We start from the raw sequence: 15,239 nt of genomic DNA, 5'->3' as shown, positions 1-15,239 counted from the left end.
GAACACACACGATAATTTAATATTTATTTTATAAAGCTCCAGCATACTCGACGGCCCTGAATACACCGGCTGATCAACCGGCATGACGTGTCAATCTGTATTCGCCATGGATCACAGTTCCAGGTGGATTCTGTATTCCCAGCCAATCACAGTGCTCGGACATGCGCATTACAAACCTCTGTAATAATCCAGAGCCTAAGAATTTCCTTCTTGATCTGTAATTTTATTTTGAGTTATTTTTACACACTGGGCATTTTCATAGTTTTTCTCTCATTTCCAGCAACAAAGAGTAGTGTAACGGACCGTTTCAGAAGACAAGGGGTTACAATCGTTTAGGCGATAATCCCCTTTTCAAAGACAGCTACTGCAGAATCACCAAACTCACAAATTGAATATAAGTGAATGCACCAAACTCCCGAACTGCATACAAGGGAATAAGGTAGCACTCCAAACTCCCGAACTGGAACCTCACGAATAGCTGCTAGCAGACGAACAGGAAAAGCTCCCAAACGGCTTACACTCCTGGCAATCAGTCTCTATCAGCATACAGTGAATCCCACCAAGAACGAGACAAGGCTCCGTGTTGAGGGTCAAGCAGTGGTCTGTTTATTGAGGGCTACCTGCCCCTGTATTTATGCACGTCTCCCACCTGGTGGACACTCCCCTAGGGGACCAGATGGAAGATTGTAACAATGGACAGACAAGTAGCATTTCAGGACATACAGAAGTAAAACATCCCCACAATGCATCCTGGCTTCCTCCCCTCTGCCCTGGAGATAATTGAGAAGTAATTCAATTATCTCCCAGGACAAAGGCAAAACATCATTACACACGTGGGGACACAAAGACAGACTATCACTTTAAAATACATAATGGGACAAATGGTACAGTAAATATATACATGTAACATATCCCCAGATAGCTCAGGTCTGAGTGCACATTATTAGGTGAATGGTACTCAGACCCCACGAATACAGTTTAATTGCCATGGAGCCAAAGTCTTTAATTACACTAATATGCTCCATGGCATAGCTATCTGGGTTAAAACATTCCTCCAACATAAAATACCGAATTTACATGCATTCGTTAAATCAGTACGAATTAGAACCAGGGGCTGGAGGTTCAGCGGTGCCTGCACGTAAAAGTGTCCGCGTTTGGTGCATGAAAGCCGGGCAGAAAAGCGCTGGCTGCCCGGGGAGCTCCAGAACACCGCCATCGTGTGGCGGCTAGGTGTAACCGCGACCACCCAGTAACAATCAATTAAGCTGCGGTTAACCGCAGCTACTGGGTGGTCAATTGCCGGCACACGCTTGTTAAGCCACGGTTAACCGCGGCTTCGGGGAGGTCCATTGGAGGCACACGCCAGCTTCTGGGTGGCCCATTAACAGCGCTGGCCGGCTTCCCACGGCTCTGGGGAGCTGAAACAAAGGCTGTTTGTTCGGTAGATAGAATCTACCGAACGGCTGTGCAGAAAGGGAGAAATAAATCCTTCTGCACAGTAAAATTAACCCTTTAGCTGCCTGTCCATAATCCAAAGGCAGCAGGCGGGCAACCAGGCTCCTCCAATGCAATGTGGCGAGATTGGTCTTGTCACAAGTAGTATACAGGGGGGAAGGATGCAAAGAACGTGTATAGTAATACTATATAATCTTACATATAGGCTGATATTAAAATCAGCAGAATAAAAGAGGTCAAATATTTTTAAAATGCCAAGCATGGAACATACAGAATATATTTATATATACCTTTTATAGAGAATAATAAAATTAATTCTCCAAAATTCCCTGTAGGTTGTCCCATAATATTTAGTGTCGAGAGTGTACAGCGCTACAGAACTTGCTGGCGCTATATAAATAATAAAATAATACATGGTCAATGAGCCTTACTCGCTGCTCCTTGTATAAAAGAAGTGGTAAGCCAGTCTAGTTGCACTATTATACAGATCCCTTGCGTGTACCCCACTGACTGAAAGCAGGGCCAGATTAACATAGGCACTGATGGAGCTGCAGCTCCAGGTCCAGGTCCATGGAATAGGCCCATTGATTTAAAAAAAAAAAAAAAATTACATTTTTTTTTTTTTTTTTTTCACACTACTCTTAGGGATTCCACCTGGCTTTTATTTTATTGGCACAGCCAGTATTTGAGGCTGCCTGGCTGGTTTCAATATTACAGTGATACTGGCAATACAAATGCTGGTATTTTTCTCAGTATAAACAAGAGATTACTATGCAATACCAGCACTGGCCAGTAGGGGTCGCTGTGTATGGAGAGAGGCAGGGATAGGAAGTTCCAGCATATCCCTCCCTGCCTATCTCTAATCACTGATCCGCAGGGGAGCAGCTACAGAGAGACCAGACAGCAGCTCCCACCCTGCACAGACAGCCTACAGCTCAGGGAAGTAAGGGATGGGGGGAAAGGCTGCAAGGAGACATACACTGAGACACTAAGGTACATTGGGAGACATTATTGTGACGAAACCAACCTCGCCACTGGGCATTGGAGAAGCCTGTTTGCCCGCCTCCTACCTTTGGACTATGGCCCTGGGAGATTGGGCCCTTTAAAAACAGTGTTCGGCCCTAACAGAGTGCATGTCACTCATTCTGGCCCTTTAATTACTGTGGGAGAAGGATTGACACTTTTTATATGGCACTTCGGATGCAGCCTGGTCTTGGGCCCAGAGTGGGTGGAGACGGTGAGACCCCAACCAAGCTGCAGCGTTTCGTAAGGTCTGCAGTGGTTATGGTGTCGGGCAGAGTGCTTGGAGTCTTCGGAAAGCACTAGGAGCATCCGTCAGCGGAGGGTACCCGGTCGGGGTGCCAGCGGTTCCGTTATGGGGACACAGAGTCCCCATGTCTCTCAGTGTCCCCATGTCTCCCAGCCAGTGTCCCTGGCATCTCAGTGACCCCTAGTCTCCCAGTGCCCCCAGTCTGCCAGTGTCTCACTGTCCCCATGTCTCCTAGTGCCTCCATGTCTCCCAGTGCCTCAAGTGTCTCAATGTCCCCATGTCTCCAAGCTAGTGTCCCTAGTGTCTGTGGCCCTGGTGTCTCAGTGTCCCCATGTTACCAGTGCCCCCATGTCTCAATGTCCCCATGACCCCCAGCCAGCCAGCCAGTGTCTCTAGTGTCTGTGTCCCTGGTGTCTGTGTCCCCATGTCTTCAAGTATCCCCTATTTTCCCAGTGTCCCCATGTGTCCCAGCCAGAGTCCCCTAGTCTCCCAGTATCACTGGTGTCTCCGTGTCCCTAGGTCCCCCCGTGTCCCCAGGTCTCCCCGTCTTCCTAGTGTCCTAGTGACTTGGGGACCTTGGGATACATGGGGACACAGGGAGACATGGGGCATTGAGACACTGTGATACATAGGATCACTGGGAGACCTGGGGAATTGACACTAGGGACACTGGGAGACATGGGGCACGGAGACACTGAAACATAGGAACACTGAGACCTGGAGTAATCAACACATAGGGGCACTGGGAGACATAGGGGCACTGGGAGGTATCCATCTATACAGCAGAATCAAACTAAGTCGTTTTTTTGGTGATTTTACAGCATTTTCTCTTATGTCACTCCTTGTGATTTACATCATCTGATGTCACCCATACATATGCAAATTGGCAAATTAGCATGCAAAATAGCAAGGCCGGTATGTTTTTCCAAGAAAGGTGGCAACCCTAACTACTTTTCACATACTCTTACTTAAGTATGGAAACTTAAGAGGGATGCATGGGAACAAAACTTGTGTGGACTGGCTGACGATGAATATAGTTAAAGGGACACTATAGTCACCAGAACAACTACAATTTATTGAATTTGTTCTGTTGAGTAGAATCATTACCGTCAGGCTTTTTGCTGTAAACACTGTCTTTTCAGAGAAAATGCAGTGTTTACATTACAGCCTAGTGATAACTTCACTGGCCACTCCTTAGATGACTGTTAAAGATCCTTCCTGGGTCATGGCTGCCTAAAATGCATCCAAACATTCAGTATCTCCTCCCTCTGCATGCAGACACTGAACTTTCCTCATAGAGATTCATTGATTCAATTCATCTCTATGAGAAGATGCTGATTGGCCAGGGCTGTGTTTGAATCATGCTGGCTCTGCCCCTGATCTGCCTCTTTGTCAGTCTCAGCCAATCCTATGGTGAAGCACTGTGATTGGATCAGGCCACCACTTCTAATGATGTCAGCAGACTGCTTGATTTTCTGAGTCTAACAGCATGCAGAGTTACAGCTTCAGGCTTGAATACAGTAAGATTTTGCTATATTAATGGAGGCATGAGGGGCCCAGGGGGGGCTAGTTGGAGGTGTTAACACTATAGGGTCATGAATTCATGTTTGTGTTCTTGACCCTATAGTGATCCTTTAAGGTAATGCAGACGTTGGTCTCTCTAACACTGTGGCATGTTCGCTTTCACTACATACAGCTTTTCTCTGTCCCAGACTATATACCAGGAGCTTCTACCTGCTAGTAAGAAGGTAAGGAGACAAGTGGACCATCAAGTGCTAGGGGACAGTCCCTAGAAAGCGTTGAGCGAACGCATCATTAGATGCATTTATTCCAAGCTCAGGGTGCTGTCTGCATAGTATGCCCTTAGTTGGCCAGCTGCATGATTGGCAGGCAGCCTTTCATGCATTCATGCCAGGCTGGCCTAATTCTTTGGGCAGACATGTCCTCTTTTTGGGCATGTTCGCCCCTTTTGGCAGGTTACGTGATTTGTGTCAGTGGCCAGGGCCGCCATCAGGGCATGACAACCATAACAGTTGTCATGGGCCCGGCGGTCCTGGGGGGCCCCGAGCCCCACATACTGCTGCAATAAGTAATGGCTGAGCTGGGGAGTTAAACAATCTCCCCAGCCAGCCTGCACTCAGCAAGGGGCCCGCATAGCCGTCCGCGGGCCCCTGCTGCTACTAATCATGTCCTCTGTGCAGGGCACACTGAGGGGCAGCTAAGGGGCCTTCCAAAGACCCCACTAGGCTGCCCCTCAGTGTGCCTGTCTCAGAACACAGCCTCACTGAGCTGCCTGCAACTGCTCAGGGCAGCTCCGTGCGGCTTGTTTTGCAGGAAGTGACATCACCAGTCACAGTGAGCTATGCGGAGCTGCCCTGAGCAGATTTACAGGCAGAGTGTCAGCATTGTGAGATTCCTTCAGAAGAGGACCACCAGAGAGGTAAGGTTTGGGAGGGTTTTGGGAGCCCCTACCCCCTCCCCTGTTCCCACTGCATCCCCCCCCCTTGCTCCCACTGAATCCCCTACCCCCCTTGCTCCCACTGAATCCCCTACCCCCCCTGGCTCCCACTGCATCCCCTACACCCTCCCCCCCTGGCCCCTGGCTCCCACTGCATCCCCTCCCCCCCTTGCTCCCACTGAATCCCCTACCCTCCTTGCTCCCACTTCATCCCCTACCCCCCCTGGCTCCCACTGCATCCCCTGCTCTCTCTGCAGCCCCTACCCCCCTGCTCCCACTGCAACCCCTACCCCCCTGCCCCCACTGCATCCCCTACCCCCCCTTGCTCCCACTGCATCCCCTACCCCCCTGCTCCCACTGCATCCCCTGCTCTCTCTGCAGCCCTTACCCCCTGCTCCCACTGCAACCCCTACCCCCTACCCCCTGCTCCCTCTGCAGCCCCTACCCCCCTGCTCCCTTTGCAGCCCCTACCCCCTCTGCAGCCCCTGCACCCACTGCATCCCCTGCTCCCTCTGCAGCCCCTACCCCCACTGCATCCCCTACCCCCCCTGCTCCCACTGCATCCCCTGCTCCCTCTGCAGCCCCTACCCCTCTGCTCCCTCTGCAGCCCCTACCCCTCCTGCTACCACTGCATCCCCTGCTCCCTCTGCAGCCCCTACCCCCTGCTCCCTCTGCAGCCCCTAGCCCATACCCCCTACAGCTCCTACCTCCCTGCTCCCTCTGCAACCCCTACCTCATTCAGCCCCTACCTCCCTGCTCCATCTGCAGCACCTACCCCTGCTCCCACTGCAGCCCCTACCTCCTGCAGCCCCTACCTCCCTGCTCCCTCTGCAGCCCCTACCTCCCTGCTCCCTCTGCAGCCCCTACCTCCCTGCTCCCACTGAATTCCCTACCTCTCTGCTCCCACTGCAGCCCTTACCTGCTGCTCCCACTGCAGCTCCTGCCCCCTGCACTGTGCGCAATGGTAGGGTTTCGCTTTTGGTAGTGGCTAGTGGGCTACCCAACTGCTCCCACTGCAGCTCCTATTACCCTTTGCCCCACTACATCCTGTCCCTCCTCTGCACCCACTACAGCCTCTATTCCCCCCTGTACCCTCTGCAGCCCCTTCCACTCACACCCTTTACAGCCCCTTCCTTTCGTCACCCTCTGCAGTCCCTACCCCTTTGCACGCACAAACATAAAGGGACACTATAGTTACCAGAACAACTACAGCTTAATTTATATTATACAGCTTAATGTAGTTGTTCTGGTGAGTATAGTCTACCACTGCAGGGTTTTTGCTGCAAAGACTGCCTTTTCAGAGAAAATGCAGTGTTTACATTGCTGCCTAGGAACACCTTGGCGCTTCCTGTGTCAGTGTTGCAAAATGTGCAGCACTGACATTCAACATCTCCATGCTCTGCATGTCGACGCTGAACGCTTGTCATAGAGAAGCACATATATAAATGCGATCTCCCCCCTCCCTGGCACGGTAAGAACCAGGGAGAGGGGAATAAAATTGAAATATACACAAATAAAAAAAAACAAAATACTCCCCTTCCCCCCTATTTTACACACACACTGAATCCTTACAAGCACACTCTGCACTACACACACACACATTACATTCACTCAACACACTCTACACTACACACACACTACATTCACTAAACACACTCTGCACTACACACACACTACATTCAATAAACACACTCTGCACTCACTACAAACACTACATTTACTAAACACACTCTGCACTACACACACACACACACACTACATTCACTAAACACACTTTGTGCTACAGACACACACTACATTCACTATACACATTTTGCTCTACACACACACACTACATTCACTATACACATTTTGCACTACACACACACTACATTCACTAAACACTCTCTGCACTACATTCACCATACACTCTCTGCACTCACTACAAACACTACATTCACTAAACACACTGCACTACACACACACTACATTCACTAAACACACTTTGCACTACACACACTACATTCACTATACACACGTTTCACTCACTACAAGCACACTACATTCACTACAAACACACTACATTCACTATACACACTACATCCACTACAAAAACACACACTCTGCATTCACTATACACACACCTACATTCACTACACACACACTCTGCATCTAATGCATGCATACAAACATTACATACATTACACAAAACGTGCAATCTGCATCCACTATACACACTGTATCCATGACACACATACCGCATCCACTATACACATTCTACATCCACTATACACACTGCATCCATGACACACATACCGCATCCACTATACACACACACACACTTCATCCTTGTGGGCGGACTCAGGGCTGGCCCCATGGGCCCAGATCTTTAACTGTGTCAGGGGCCCTAAAATTTCTGATGGCAGCCCTGTCAGTGGCACACCCTTTTACCATGCCCATTGACTTCCTACTTGACTGGACACTGCTGTTAGGGGTTATGGATTTGCTTGAAAGATGAAAACATAAATTAGTGAGAGATTAGCCTAGGGTATGTGTTTTCTTATAGCTGCTGTTTTCTTTCTCTCCAGCACCATCTCCATCAGATACATGACGCTTGGGAGTGTTTTACTGTTTTTGGTTGATCCTGTAATTAGGCCCGTCATAATTGTCAGCACCAGGCCCACTGGGTTCTTAATCTGGCCCTGACTGAAAGCAGTGTCTGCGCTATGATTGGCTGAGATATCTTGGACATTTCCTGGTTTCTGCTGAGGTCCATGCAAATCCTGCAGAACCCAGGGTTTTCCTGCAAGCGGAGGATATTCACTGGCATTTTTTTTCCATTTTTTTTTAAATGTGTTCCTTTGTTAAAAATTGTGCTTAATCTAGCCTGAAGTGTAATTTAATGGTTTAATGATTGTGATTTACTTTTGATTTGAGCGAAGCTGTTTTTACATAGAGTGCTGTATATTTCAGGTCAACTTGAAACATCAGAAAGAGACGACGCTCCGAAGCTGTGGTGCTCTCTGAGTGAGGGGAAGGTGGTCGTATTCAATGCTTCCACGTGGTCTGTCCAGCAGCACTGTGTTCGAGTGGGAAATGCCAAACTGGTAAGCTGAGCCCAGTTTAAACGTTTGTGTGGAATGGTTGAGACGGGTATAGTATGATTTGCTGTCTCTTCCAGCTGCTACAGCCTCCAAAAAACTCTTATATTGGCTCATCTGGACTTTACCACTTTATTATAGATGCTATTGCTTCACCAATTAACAATACACACATCCGCATAGAATAGCAATATAGAATGCACTCACAAGCAGTCTGACAGCGTGCATAGTTTGCGTTTGCATTTGACTGTGACATTTTGGGATGAAGGATCTTTAGATGCTGATTTGTTGAATTATTGTGTCGTTGGCCAATTAAACTTTCCATATGGGATTTAAAATGAATCCCATAGAATATGGCCTCAGAAAATGGACACTAAATAGATTTCTATGTGTAGAAGACCAAACCAGTAGACCTGCCATGAGCCCCTGGTTAATAGCAGCATTGCCCTCTGTATGACAATCGCAATCTCACAACATTTCATCCCGTCACCAATGGTTGTTTTATGTGATATCATAGAATACGGAGAGACATTGATGTCATACGAAATAGTATTTTAAGACCAGATCCAATAATTTTATTTATACTTTCTAAATTCGAAACAGATTATGTTGATTTCTTTAAATTAATTGATTTTATTAATGAACTTTGATAACATTTAGACACACTGAACATTACTGTGTTTTATTGCTGTGGAGCTCTGTAGTAAACTCACACTCTGCACATTATTGTGAGGTTCATTGCTGTGGAGCTCTAATAAACTCACACTCTGCCCATTATTGTGAGGTTCATTGCTGTGGAGCTCTGTAATAAACTCACTTTGCACATTATTGTGAGGTTCATTGCTGTGGAGCTCTGTAGTAAACTCACACTCTGCACATTATTGTGAGGTTTATTGCTGTGGAGCTCTGTAGTAAACTCACACTGCACATTATTGTGAGGTTCATTGCTGTGGAGCTCTGTAATAAACTCACAATCTGCACATTATTGTGAGGTTCATTGCTATGGAGCTCTGTAATAAACTCACACTCTGCACATTATTGTGAGGTTTATTGTTGTGGAGCTCTGTAATAAACTCACTCTGCACATTATTGTGAGGTTCATTGCTGTGGAGCTCTGTAATAAACTCACTGCACATTATTGTGAGGTTCATTGCTGTGGAGCTCTGTAATAAACTCACACTCTGCATATTATTGTGAGGTTCATTGCTGTGGAGCTCTGTAATAAACTCACACTCTGCCCATTATTGTGAGGTTCATTGCTGTGGAGCTCTGTAATAAACTCACTCTGCACATTATTGTGAGGTTCATTGCTGTGGAGCTCTGTAATAAACTCACACTCTGCCCATTATTGTGAGGTTTATTGCTGTGGAGCTCTGTAATAAACTCACACTCTGCACATTATTGTGAGGTTAATTGCTGTGGAGCTCTGTAATAAACTCACACTCTGCACATTATTGTGAGTTTTTTTATTTTTTTTGCTGTGGAGCTCTGTAGTAACAGATGCTGAACGCACATGTGGGAGGTACGCACACTAAACCTCGTTCCTGTCTGTATGTTTTTCCTTTTAGAAGTGCATGACCGCAGTAGAACAAAACCAGGTGTGGATCGGATCGAGCGACTCCACAATTTATATAATAAACAGTCACAGCATGTCCTGTAACAAGCAGCTCACTGACCATCGCACAGAGCTGGTGGACATAGCACTGGATACGTGTGTCAGTGACAGGAGGTATGTGGGGTGGGGGGTGGGAGGGGGGGGGGAGGAGGGGGAGGGAGGTGTGACGCATGAGCAATCTGAGGGAACATTACATCGGTTTCCATGGTAATTGTTTATCATTTAACATCCTACCAAAAAAAATAACTTTTTCAATATAACAAGCGAACAATCTTTTTCCTTTATATTTTACTAAAGCAAATATTTATAATCCTTTTAGAGCATATGCAATATTACTTTCACAAAGCAAATTCTGTGGAGAAACCCTCCCATCGTGCTGTTTAATTAGAGGGTATGATAATTAGTGAGGATTATTATTTCCTGGGTTCTTTTTGGTATAATCCCAGCTGTGTGATACATTGTGTATTGCATGCTTATCAATATTACTAAGATAGAAAACAAAGAAAGTAGTTTGACACCATTTTGTAAACCGTTGTATTTTAACTCTTGCAAGCTCAGTCCATTTTTTATTAGCCACTTTCCTACTGACTCAGGGTTTCTGAACGAACCTGGTTTCAATTTGTCCTCTAGGCATGCAAAGTCCTTTAGGCATTTCCCATGATGCTTTGTGCCCCAGGCATTGGCCAGATGAGTTAGGAAGCTGGTGGTTCTATTGTCTTCAGATTCATGAAACCTTTATATTTTAGGATCGCCTACTCTTGCAGTGCAGATGGTAAAGTTTTTGCCTGGGATATAAGTACCCTGAAAATACATGAGAAGTTTCATATTCAATGTCAGAGTGTAACATCGATGAGAACCCACAACGATTTGCTCCTGTTCTGTGAGTTTTTAAAATGTATTTTTAATTTTAGGTAATTGCTTTGTATCTGGCAGAAGGGATCACTCATAGTATTGTAGCGATATTTTCTTGCCGTGTTCGCTCTCCTAAATACGACATGCAGTTCTCTCTGTATCTGTCAGTTTGCCAAATTCTTAGATTAACTTGATGAAACTCTCACTATAAGCAGATCTGCCTTTCCAGAATCAGGGAAAGTGAGAGATGAGTTTGGACAGGAGGTAGCGTTTATTACTGGACCTCTTTTGCCGAGCTACAAATAATCTTGATAATAAATAGGGTGTTATCGTAAGATGTGACTTATTGTACGCATAGCTTTACAATACCACACGGTGGGATGTTTGGATATCGTATAAAGGTATGGGATTTGCCGTGGTTTATTTTGTTGCTCAAGTGCAACCTTTTAGACAGACGTGAACCGGAAAATCAATAAAAATGGTTCAGGACTGTAGGCACTATAACAACTTCAATAAGATGAAATAAGTGCCTCCAGTGTTCGTTTCAGGTATAAAATACAAAAATCTGAGAGGTTAAAACTGTACTCAGAATACCGATTTAGTGTAGGCTTTATCCGTGCAATGCCGTGTGAGTGATAATGTTTTTTTTACGTTTTAACCCTGCCATTACATTTATGTTTGTGTTATCTGTATTTATTAAGTATAAACCCTGTATTATTCTGATAATAGGCACAAGAGACTGCGTTCTTGTAACAATGAAAAACGGACAATTGTTTCAGCAATTAGAAATTACAGAAAATCTCTGTAAGTTCGGCTCCTCCTTCCACTGCATCCAGATGTTTTCTGATGTAAGTATAAGAGTGAATCTTTGCCCAGGCACCACGCATACGTGGCAAGCGCCACTTAATAACCTTTTATTTTCTGTTTTAGAAGGGACAGTTATGGGCGTCATGCAAAGGGAGCAACGTCATTTTTATTTTTGACATTAACGACTTTTCCAGACCTTCATTCAGAATCCATCTTCAGGACTGTACAGCCATCATGTGCATGCTGAAAGTTAAACAACAGGTAAGTCTCTCTGTAACCAGAAAAAATATCCTCTGCATTAAGAAAACTCCATACAATACTAGATCCACCCCCATTATCAAAACTCCATACATTACTAGATCCATCCCCCATTATCAAAGCTCCATACATTACTAGATCCATCCCCCATTATCAAAGCTCCATACATTACTAGATCCATCCCCCATTATCAAAGCTCCATACATTACTAGATCCATCCCCCATTATCAAAGCTCCATACATTACTAGACCCCTCCCCAGTATCAAAACTCCATACATTACTAGACCCCTCCCCAGTATCAAAACTCCATACATTACTAGACCCCTCCCCAGTATCAAAACTCCATACATTACTAGATCCATCCCCCATTATCAAAGCTCCATACAATACTAGATCCATCCCCCATTATCAAAACTCCATACATTACTAGATCCATCCCCCATTATCAAAGCTCCATACATTACTAGACCCCTCCCCAGTATCAAAACTCCATACATTACTAGACCCCTCCCCAGTATCAAAACTCCATACATTACTAGACCCCTCCCCAGTATCAAAACTCCATACATTACTAGACCCCTCCCCAGTATCAAAACTCCATACATTACTAGACCCCTCCCCAGTATCAAAACTCCATACATTACTAGACCCCTCCCCATTATCAAAACTCCATACATTACTAGATCCATCCCCCATTATCAAAACTCCATATATTACTAGATCCATCCCCCATTATCAAAACTCCATATATTACTAGATCCATCCCCCATTATCAAAACTCCATATATTACTAGATCCATCCCCCATTATCAAAACTCCATAAATTACTAGACCCCTCCCCAGTATCAAAACTCCATACATTACTAGACCCCTCCCCAGTATCAAAACTCCATACATTACTAGACCCCTCCCCAGTATCAAAACTCCATACATTAGATCCATCCCGTCTATCGACTGTCAGGAAGATCGCCGCTAGAGGTGCGTTTAGCCCTGTGTTCACAACATTGTGATATCTTCTAAACTGCAATGTTTTACAATACAGAGCTAAAATTCCAGGGGTACTACACCCAAGCTCATCGAAATTGCCTTTAATCACCCTTTAATACAGTGCTCTAGTGATAGAAGCATTGGGTATAATCAGCGATGTATTTACTGCGAGGCTGACAAGGCATTTGCCTTGGGCGGCACTTTCAGGGGGGCGGCTTTTTTTTACCTTGCCAGCCTCTTGTCAGTGAATGCATGTGTCAGTTAGTGTGTCTGTCGGTGAATGTGTATGTTGTGTTGGTTAAACAGTGTGTGACAATGACTGTGTATCTGTCAGTGAGTGTATGCAGGGTATGCATCAGTGAAGGTGTGTGTCAGGCAAAGAGCGTGTTGGTTTTTAGAAGAAAGTGAAATTTAGAAGTGGGGGAGGGGGAGTGCTTGAATTTTGGCATGCCTAGGGCAGCACAAAACCAGAATACATCACTGGGTATAATGTCAGGAAATAGCATTATCTGTTTTCTATTTAACAACTTTAATACAGGAAACCAAAGCTTTAAAGGAACACTATAGTTACCTAAATTACTTTAGCTAAATAAAGCAGTTTTAGTGTATAGATCATTCCCCTGCCATTTCACTGCTCAATTCACTGTCATTTAGGAGTTAAATCACTTTGTTTCTGTTTATGCAGCCCTAGCCACACCTCCCCTGGCTATAATTGACAGAGCCTGCATAAAAAAAACAACTGGTTTCACTTTCAAACAGATGTAATTTACCTTAAATAATTGTATCTCAATCTCTAAATTGAACTTTAATCACATACAGGAGGCTCTTGCAGGGTCTAGCAAGCTAATAGCATAGCAGGGGATAAGAAAATCTTAATTAAACAGAACTTGCAATAAAGAAAGCCTAAATAGGGCTCTCTTTACAGGAAGTGTTTATGGAAGGCTGTGCAAGTCACATGCAGGGAGGTGTGACTAGGGTTCATAAACAAAGGGATTTAACTCCTAAATGGCAGAGGATTGAGCCGTGAGGTTGCAGGGGCATGTTCTATACACCAAAACGGCTTCATTAAGCTAAAGTTGTTCAGGTGACTATAGTGTCCCTTTTAAGATTTATTACACCTGGAGTATTTTTATATATTTCATAGTCTAATTTGATATAATCTATGATCACATTCATTGTATTTTTTTAATATAACAATCTATGTATCTTTTTGTAAAAGCTAAATAAATATATAAAAATAATAAAAGTATTTTAAATATATAATAATGTCGTAGTGTTGCTGACAAAGCCTTTTTTTGTTTTTGTTTTTTTCTTCTTTATTTCTAGATATGGGTTGGCACTAAAGGAATAGCTCAGGGTAAAATTAAAGGGAAGATTTATGTTATCAATGTGGAAACCCGAAACGTGGCCAAGGAACTGGTTGCACATGCAGACGTTGTAAAATCCTTGTGTTCTGCGGAGGACAGATATGTTTTAAGTGGATCTGGTAAAGAAGACGGAAAGGTGGCAATTTGGAAGGTGGAATAAATGGACAGAGATCTTTATTTGGAACATTATTTGTCCCATTCTCCGTGCCATGGGAAACTGTTATCTGGACCCAACGCTGGTTCAGTCTTGTGTTACAGTCGGAAGATGTGGAATTGCATCCGTGAAAGGAGGTTTTATTAACAGATCAGCTCTTGGTAATCAAATCATGGAGATACTCCATTTCCTGTCCAAGGATTATACATTACATAAATCTCTGCAAAAAGTATTATGTAGGACATCCATCCATCAGTGACCTGTTCTGACCAAAGACCAATACTTGCACATTTTGACCCAGTCTTGGATTTATTTCCGTTTTAATGTGATCTTCTTTACCGAGTTAAAAAAAAGAAGCTTATTATGAAATCAGAAAGAATTCCATTACATGTAGGAGGTTTGATATCTAGAACTCTGTATCCGTTTGAGCGTTGTTAACTTCTTTGTTAGAAGACTTGTTGGACTTGGTTATCTAACCGCATGGGGCTTTCACAAATCGGTGTGGATTTTTATTCCTAAATGGAGGTTTGCTGCTAAGAGACACATACACAATAATTACTTTGAGTTTAGAGTTATACAGTATAAACTCCATCTCAGCTCTACCTCCCCGGACCTACTCGGAAAATGGCTCATTACTTTTACCTGGAAGCCACTGTTTTGGTTTTAATGTCTTTCAAAAAAGATGTATCCACAAGTCCTTTAAACTTTGAGAGGAACAGATTGGAATATTCTTCTGTAGCCGATTACTTCATCATGTTAACTTGTATATCAAGCAACATATGGAGGGGAAACGATTGGCCGATTATTTATTGTTGATGGTTGAACATGTCATGATGATTTAGGTGGCATGCGCCTATTTGATTGATGTTATTATGAAGGAACAATGCAAACTGAGTTATGGATGTTTGAACTTGACATTTCGAGTATGTTGTAGA

The 15,239-nt window shown here is 44.5% G+C and overlaps 1 protein-coding gene across 2 annotated transcripts in view; it reads left to right on the top strand.

The window, feature by feature from the left end:
- DENND3 (DENN domain containing 3) overlaps positions 1 to 14,918 on the top strand; it is a 78,161-nt gene extending 63,243 nt beyond the window's left edge. For both annotated transcript variants that reach the window (XM_063451014.1, XM_063451012.1), the window contains exons 18-23: positions 8,136 to 8,269; positions 9,832 to 9,992; positions 10,625 to 10,758; positions 11,460 to 11,578; positions 11,661 to 11,798; positions 14,110 to 14,918. In XM_063451014.1, coding sequence (XP_063307084.1) covers positions 8,136 to 8,269; positions 9,832 to 9,992; positions 10,625 to 10,758; positions 11,460 to 11,578; positions 11,661 to 11,798; positions 14,110 to 14,310 — 887 coding nt within the window. In that variant the 3' untranslated portion in view covers positions 14,311 to 14,918. The remainder of the gene's footprint in view (positions 1 to 8,135; positions 8,270 to 9,831; positions 9,993 to 10,624; positions 10,759 to 11,459; positions 11,579 to 11,660; positions 11,799 to 14,109) is intronic.
- The last annotated feature ends 321 nt before the right edge of the window (positions 14,919 to 15,239 follow it).

The sequence above is a fragment of the Pelobates fuscus genome, chromosome 4 (genome assembly GCF_036172605.1).
Source record: "Pelobates fuscus isolate aPelFus1 chromosome 4, aPelFus1.pri, whole genome shotgun sequence".
In the NCBI taxonomy this organism is placed as follows: Eukaryota; Metazoa; Chordata; class Amphibia; order Anura; family Pelobatidae; genus Pelobates; species Pelobates fuscus.
This window is presented reverse-complemented; position numbering and strand designations above follow the sequence as displayed.